The following is an 8,516-nucleotide window of genomic DNA, read 5'->3' as shown; positions in this document are numbered from 1 at the left end:
TTCTTTGCTATTCATAAGGTTTTCCCTGGCCAATTCTTTGAGAAGTGGACGGCCTCTTCCTTCTTCCTAGTCTGTCTCAGTCTGTAAACTGGGCTAATACCTGTGCACTATGTGCATCCCGCTGGGTTTGAAACACCAGTGGCTCAGCCTCAAAACTCACATCAACACGTCACCAGGGTAGGACAAACCGACAGACAGGTTTGTCTCCCTGTTGGAAACCTCTCGTACCACCCTTACCTGGGTCCCTGCAGCTGACTTCTCCTCTGTTTGGGTTCCTGGCCTTTTAATATCCTTTCTCCCACTCTCCCACTCTGCTGCTTTGGGCATGCCTGGGTTCCCTCTCCTCATCTGGATCCCTGCGGCTGACTTCTCCTCTGTCCTGGTTCCTGGCTTTTAATCCCCTTTCTCCTGCTCTCCCACCCTGCTGCTTTGGGCTTGCCTTTGTTCTCTCTCCTCACCTGGATCCCTGCAGCTGACTGCTCCTTTGTCCAGGTTCTTGGCTTTTAATCCCCTTTCTTCCTCTTTCCCACCCTGCTGCTTTGGGCATGCCTGGGTTCTCTCTCCTCACCTGGATCTCTGCGTCTGACTGCTCCTCTGTCCGGTTCCAGGCTCTTAATCCCCTTTCTTCCTCTCTCCCACCCTGCTGCTTTGGGTGTGCCTGGGTTCTCTCTCCTCACCTGGATCCCTGCGGCTCCAATAAGGGAACTAGGTAATAAAATCTATCCAATGGTCTTCTCATTAAATTTTTAGAAATCTTCTAGAAGGATTTGTATATTTGAATTATAATAATTATTTTTTCCCATCTTTGTTCAAGTCCAGTGGGTCATACAGATAAAGGCTTTCTAGCCAAATGGAAATAAGAACCATTTTTATTAATCCAAACTCAGTCTTAAGTCCCAAGTGAGGCTTTCTCTGCACAGTACATCATCAAACTTTGGTACCTACATGTTCACAGTACTGAACTGTATATTAGGGAATATATATGTCGGATCAGTTAGGAAGGGGAGAAAATTCAAATACTGAAATTCAGCTTATATTCTGCATGGATAAGGATTACAGAAGGCAGGTCTTGGACCACGATGTCATAGAAGAAGGAGAAAGTGCAAAGGTATCCTGCTTCTGCGTAAAGAAAACAAAAGTATAAGAGTAGCAAGAAGACAGATACATCCAAGATGCATGAGTTCAAGAGTGAAGAGCCCGGTTCTCACTTTTGAGTCACAGTAACCCTATCTACTGGTAAAACATGGCCGACTGAGTATCATGTTCTCACCAGTCAGATTTACCCCTATGTTCTCTTGGTGAAAACATGTCAGGGGCTAGAGAGAGACCACAAGTATTCCTCCCAGTCCATTTCACCATATGCAAAAAACAGCAAAAGTCCTCTTCACAGGTGCATGCAGAGCTGAGGAAGCACGTATCTACCACTTTTACATTTCTATAATTGCACTTCTGTCGCTGCTATTAAATCTGTCAGAGTACTGATTATATTGTCTCTGAGGCCATGTTGAAAAGACCTTGGGTACTTGAGATGACTCTTCAAAGATGTATACCTGACCAACAATCTTTGCTTGAACAGAATAAACTTTTTGTGAGGCTTCAAATCACTGACTTCAAATCAGATCTCCCCGGAAGATACTTTCCTGATCATCCTTTGGTCCTTAAGCTAACAATGAAAAACAATCTACTTTTACTTTATTTCTTCCCATAGCCCTTGCCTGCAGACAGAGCCTCTAATAAGCCACAGACTTGATACCACAGTGGAAAGGCTGGCTTATATTAAATTATGAGATAGAGGATTTTGTTTTCTTCTTTCTGTTCCTTCACCTCCAGCTTCTCTTCCAACCCTGAAGTTTGGCATGTCCAGATCACACCCCTCTTACTTAATTACCCTCATTTTTATAATAATTGCTAAGTTTATCCAGACTCATACCCCTGTGGTGTCTGCTTCTTTATTTACTGGAAGGATGTGACGTAACTCATAGTTGCCTATACAGTGGCAGATACATGTAAAATAGAAGAAATAAACCAACGTTGTGTGTTCTGCCAAATGCATATCTATACTTCAAATGACTGTATTTTTAACTGAAAAATGTTCATGTCATTATGAATTAAGACCTTCACTATAAAACTGGATTCAATTTTCCCTGGAAAAAGTCGGTACTCAAATTGTATTCAAGGAAAAGTCATGTTCGGTGATTTCATCTTAACGTAGTGTTAGTGCTTTGCTTGCCATATTAATAGTAGGCTCTGTCTTTAGAGTTAGTACATTTGCTGTTATAATTACTGCCTTTTGTGTGTTTGTAGAGACTTCACGCTACTCATAACTTAATGGAACTGTTAGGAGCCAAGCACCCAGGGATACCTCCTACCTTGCGAGATGGCAGACTTGAAGAGGAGGTAATTATTGTATTTTTTCCAAAGGTACATTTTTTTCAGACTTTATTCTCCTTATAATTGGTATTTTCCAATGTGGGCACTTAAAAAACTGTAAGAATGTCTTCCTGCTGCCTTGACTGTTACAGACTTTCCTGTGGTATTTTGGATGGCAGAGAATGGCAGTACTCCATTTCATTTTGTTTCTCTGGTGAAATGTTTGCAACTCTGTGGTAACTCCTTGTTGTAGATAGTAGCTAAGAGTGCAAGATGTAAATAAACAACAAATACAGGAGACCTTGTTGATTTTGTGGCCAATCTGTAAACGATGTTGTTTGGTGGGAAAAACAAGTTTTGAGCTGTCTCTTTGTGTGCTGTTTAAGATAGTAGGTAAACTCAAGTTTCTGGTGAAATTTCTTGTGTCTTCTCACATAGGTTTTCTCCTCTCGTGGAAGTTCCTTCTGCAGTACGTTTTGCCTTTCACTGAAGAGTGATAAATTATTTCACTATAAGTTGTCAGTAGCTTATTATACTAGTTCTCCCAGAGATGTCTGCCTTTTTAAAGACCAAGAGAGGGACAGTGCTTAAATCAAAAGGATGTTGTTGTTGCCTTTGAGTAGGCTCCGACTCATAGTGATCACTTGGGTAACAAAACAAGGTGTTGCCTGGTGCTGTGCCTTCCTCACGATCATTCGTGTGCTCTGCTTCTCCACTGATGAGAACCTCCTGATGACCTGGCCAAAGTGAGTTAGTGGAAGTCATGGACAATATTCTGTGACCCATAGGAGTTTATTGGCTGATTTTCAAAAGTCGATTGCTTTTCTTCCTCATGTGTCTTTGTCTGGAGGCTCGATGGAAACCTGCCCACCTTAGATGGTTCTCTTGGTGTTTGAAATACTAGTGGCCCACTTCCAGCATCCTAGCAACGCACAAGCTACCACAGCGGGAAGGACCGAGACAGACAGGTGGTAGGAATGAGAAGAATAGATGTGCTTGAAACATTGAGCCTCTAAGTGTAGAGTCTTTATTTGAATCAACAAGGTTTAAAAAAAATGAGTTTATATAAACAAGGACATAGTCCTTTTAGTGTGCTGTTTGTCATGCTGGAAAACACACTGAAGTGTTGGAAGTTTTAAATTGAAATTTCTTTCCTAGTGCAGGCAGCCAGTCTTTGAATTTAATCAATCTTTCTTTCTTTGGATACCTTCAGGGACAAGAAACTTTGTCTCTGGGGGACAGCCCAGTACCTTCTTAGCTCAAATGAGCAAATAGTAATAGTCAAGGGATTTTAATAGAAATTAATTGGAAGGTTCTGACAGAAGGAAAAATGCATTGTGAGGAGGAGGAAGAGTTATACGATACAGATGTTTGTCCAAAGAGGCCACCTCACCACTTTTGCCTGATTCTTACAGAATGTGAAACTTGAGTATTTCAAAACTAAGAGAACTTAGAAATCACTGCTTCAGCAACTTTTGCAAATGAAGTAACAGAAGCCCCAGGAAGTTAACATGCTATACCAGAGACATGTATTGATTTAGTTGAACCACATGAAGCCGGCATTTTTGCAAGTCAGAGGTGGTCAGATACTGGCAGTTTTATATGGCTTCATTCACTAGTAGGTGGAAGCATCAAGGTTTTCCATTCAGTGGTCTCCAGTCACCTCATGCTGTTCTGTGCTGTCTCTGATCCTTCTCCTTATTCATCAAATAGTCTCTGAACCAGTTAAGAATTTTAGTTGAATGGCAAAAAAGGGAATTTTCATAGACTTTCTAACAAGTTTCTAAAAATAAAATTTTCTAATATTTCTGCTACTAGTAAATTATGTTGTCATTATTGTCTTGAAAAGGGAAATGAGAAGAACTTTTAATACCCTGTGTTACTGTAGATTCCCAAGTATTATTTATTTTTAAACTGAAATAATTTCAAGAAGCTGTAATAAGTAAAACAGACAAGTTCTTTCGGGTGTCCTTGCTGAGCCACATCATTTCAAATACTGCTCTTCTTTTGTTGCCACTTTGTTTTTTCCTAAGTCAGGTAATAGTTAGATAAAAATTTGGGGAGTAAACTTTGGGGATTTCTTCAGTTTTGTGACTTACAGGTCACTTTTGATCTCTTCAGTATGCATCTTAGGAATTTCTAGCATGACTTTTATGTCCTGTACAGTACACTTACAGAGTTTATGTTTAAATCAAGTTAAGTAGCTGTAACATGTAAAAAGACCCCATTATTCTTGGTACGTTATTCTAAATTATTTTCTAGGCTTTGAGTGACAGTTGGTGCTTCTCTGTTCCGACACAGGCCAAACAGCTGCGAGAGCATTACATGAGCAAGTGTAATACAGAAGTCGCTGAGGCCCAGCAAGCGCTGCAGCCCGTGCAGCAGACCATACGTGAGCTCCAGAGGAAGGTGTGACCCAGAGTGACCCTTCTCCTTCCCTTGTCCGTGTCAGATACCATTCTGTCTCAGTTTGAGGAGAATCTTGTACTTTCTTTGATCTTGACATTCTTCGTATCTAATACAGTAGCTGACCCACAATAAAAACTGGATTTTCTGTTAACAATATTTATTGACTGAATGAACAAATAGATGCATTGACAAATGAACTGTGTTAAGGTGATTCTCTTACATTTCTTTTAAGGTGTAATGGGCTTCCTCTTACCTTGGCACTATAACAATTTGTCTTATGAAGAATGTAAAAGTGTCCATAATCTCCTTTTGATCTTAGATGCATCTTTTTCCACAGCCTTTTCTTTTTAAGCTGTTAGAACATTAGAACCACAGTTATTTTTCTTAGGAAATACATGCCATTTGTGGTTTCTAAAATTTCTCTTCTATGAAATCAGTATTGACCTCTAAAGAGAAGGCTACACAAATACATTGTCTTTTACTTTTTTTTTTTTTTTTTTTAAATCATTTGCACTTTTTATTCTTTGTAATTCATTTATGTTCTGGAATATAATTTTGTTCATTACTATAGATTATTCTTTGAGTAGAATCTTGTTTAATTTATTGAAGGTTAGGAAGATAGCTTTCCTTGTGCTGAGAAAAATACCTGTTACCTCTTCAAATAGAGAGAGTTAAATTTTTGTTTTTGTATCTTTTAGTACAGTTTTGTTTCCCAAGTATATACAGTAAACTTGTATTCATCCAGAGCAGTTAGGGGGCAGGTTTTCTCTTTAATTACATATGCGTGGTACTCACTCATTCTGTAGAGTGTGTATGTATGTCTTTTTTTCTGTTACAGTCTTTTTGAGGGCAGCATTTATTACTTACATTGAGTTCTTCACATCACCCTTCCTGCTCATGGAAACATAGTGAGTACTGAAAACTGTATGTATATATTAATTTATCAACTGATGTCCTTATTTTCTTACAGATTTATCCTAATTCCCCTTGGTGGCTTAATGTGATCGAGAGAGCAATAGAATTTGCTATTGAGGAGGAGCTTGTCCAGCGAGTGCGAAATGAAATAAACAGCAACTACAAGCAACAAACTAGCAAGCTTTCTATGTCAGAGAAGTAAGAACACAGTACAAAATAAAGGAATCACCCCAAATATTTAGATCATTTGGTATTAAGAAATGCAGTTAAATAGCATAAGATATTGTGGCTGTGAGCATCTGGGTTGTACATAATATTAATAGGACATATCAGACAAGAATACTAGACATACACGTTTAAAAGAGTACCTTTTTTTCTAGGTATTAACCATTTCAAAATATTCTTCTTAGTACGTTTTTAAAATCCTACTTAAAATATTTTCTTCATGTCTTTGTCAGACATATTCAAAGCCCACTTTAAACAAGGTGTTTCAGTAGGCTTTGTTTTTTAGAAACTGTTTGTTCTTGACATGAGGCGTTCATGCTTCCTGTGTTGGTTCATTATCCTAAGAGCTACGCAGCATGATGCCACAGTGGCCTGCATTGTCTGTTGTAGAGTTCTGTCTGCTTCCACCCCATCTTTCTTCTCATCCATTCTTAGCATCTTCATGGGTGAGTATGCATATTTCTCTGTATGTGTTAGTGATGAATAATTCTTCCCAAAGAACAGATTTGTTCTTCATCAAAAGTATCCTTGGTGACTTAACCTAAAGGATTATCTAACATGGAGAATTTAAGCACTGTGAGAGAACTATTGATTTTGGGTAGGAGGACAGAGAAAGAGTGTCTTTCTTTGCCTCACTTGTGTGAAGTCAGCCTTGGGATTGACATTAGTTATCAGTGAGAAATTGAGCACAAGAACATGTTTGAAATGTTTTTAAATGCTTCAGTTTACTCTTCCAAAAGCTTTTCCAACTGTCTGCTAAATCCCTAAAAGCATATGCCACATTTTCCACGTGTCCGTAGTGCCTAAGGCATATGACTGCTAACCAGAAGGCTGGCATTTCAAACCCACCAGCCACTCCTCGGAAGGTTGGACAATCTACTTCCGTAGAGATACCACCTCAGAAACCAAAGGAGGGGTTGCTATGAGTCGGATCCAACTCGATGGCAGTGATTTGGTTTTATTTTTCTTGAGATATTAACGTGGATGTAATTTATTATAATCATCATCTTCTGACCGTAGAGAACCCCACAGGCTTCTCATTCCTCAGGTATTCAGTATCCTATGCTCTTGAGCATGTTTTCATTTTTCCCTATTAAGCCCAAGCTATGCTGTCACTTTAGTCAGGATTCATTTTGTCTACTTTTAGAGCTCTATCCTAATGTCTTCTGCCACCCACAGCCAGTGTGTCGATTACAGCTCACAGTGACCCCTGTAGGGCTTCCAAGGCTATAAATCTTGACAGAAGTAGATTGCATCATCTTCCTTCTGTGGAGCAGCTGGTGGATTTGAACCGTTAATTTCGTTTGGCTAACACCCAAATGCCTCACCCGCTGCACCACCAGAGCTCCTTAAGTATTGTGCAATCAACTGGTATAAAAATATTATTTTGACATTATTTTGCTTTAAAATTTTATTGAGATAGAGCATATATTTTTTTTAATGTCATTTTAAGTGTTCTTAAGGGTACAATTCAGTTACACTAATAGTATTTACCATGTTGTGCATCAACACCGTCGGTTTACAGAGTTTTTCATTATCCCAAACAGAAACTTAGTCCCCTTTAACAAATAACTCGCTGTTCCCACTGTCCCAGCCCCTGGTAGCCACTAGTAAACCTTTGTCTCTTTGCATGTACCTTGTTTAGATGTTTCATGTAAGTGGAATCATATGAAGTTATCTTTTTTAAGTCATACAGAAACTACTTAAAAGCTGTAAATCCCCATATTAGAACACATCGCCTGTTGCATGTTGTGAGGTCCCAGGACTATAAAAGGGCAGTGAAAGGACATGTTGGGAAATGTAACATGTCCTTCCATTAAACATTCTTTGGAAAAACAGTAGGCAAAATGGAACGTAAATTAAAGTTTCAGAATGTTTAAGTGTGAACATAGGGAATACATCAATATAGATATGTGTATGTCTGTGTGTGTGTGTTGTTTTTAACATTATGTCTATATTCAGAAATTGTTTTCTCATTATCTGTGATTTTGAATGGCATTTATATCTCATAAACCAAATGATTCATGTTTGCTTGTGATTGTTGGGAAAGGTTGTGTAGCTTAAGGATTAGGCACAGGTTCTTGAGTCAGCTGTTATGTTCAGATCCCAGCCCCACCACTTACTAGCTCTGTGACCTTCGGAAAGGTTTTTAAGCTCTCTGTGCCTTAATTTCTTTATCTGTAGAACCACAGAGCACTGGAAGTGCTTACTTAGAATAGTGCCTGTCATATAGTAGTATATATAAGAATTACCTACTATTACTGTTTTTTCCTGTCTTTTTTTAAAGGACCTGTCAGAGAATATTGCTAAGCCTGGCTAAGTGCTATTTTGATAATATTTTTCACCCTCTGTTTACATAGCTCAGACATGAGTTAGCAGAGACAGTCTTTCCAAAGCTACTTCTTCCCTTTATTATAAAGGTTAATTCTTGAAGACCAATTTAAATTTTTTATAAGTTAGAAATAAAACTTTATTTTCTTTTTGTGAGTAATATTAGTACCTGGCCTAATTTTGGCCAAGTATCTATGCAAATTATTTTAGAAAGTATTTATAGAGCAACTATTCTATATCTAGTACATATGTTTTTGTTTTTTTTT

General features: G+C 38.5%; 1 protein-coding gene across 1 annotated transcript in view; it reads left to right on the top strand.

Annotated features, from left to right (window-relative positions):
• SHPRH (SNF2 histone linker PHD RING helicase) overlaps positions 1 to 8,516 on the top strand; it is a 102,007-nt gene that overhangs the window by 55,427 nt on the left and 38,064 nt on the right. Inside the window, exons 15-17 of the mRNA XM_007955614.2 lie at positions 2,305 to 2,397; positions 4,672 to 4,779; positions 5,750 to 5,892. Coding sequence (XP_007953805.1) covers positions 2,305 to 2,397; positions 4,672 to 4,779; positions 5,750 to 5,892 — 344 coding nt within the window. The remainder of the gene's footprint in view (positions 1 to 2,304; positions 2,398 to 4,671; positions 4,780 to 5,749; positions 5,893 to 8,516) is intronic.

This window comes from Orycteropus afer, unplaced genomic scaffold (genome assembly GCF_000298275.1).
Source record: "Orycteropus afer afer isolate SDZICR_OR568_19922 unplaced genomic scaffold, OryAfe1.0 scaffold00518, whole genome shotgun sequence".
In the NCBI taxonomy this organism is placed as follows: Eukaryota; Metazoa; Chordata; class Mammalia; order Tubulidentata; family Orycteropodidae; genus Orycteropus; species Orycteropus afer.
Note: the sequence above shows the minus strand (reverse complement) of the source record. Positions and strands in the feature narration are given on the sequence as shown.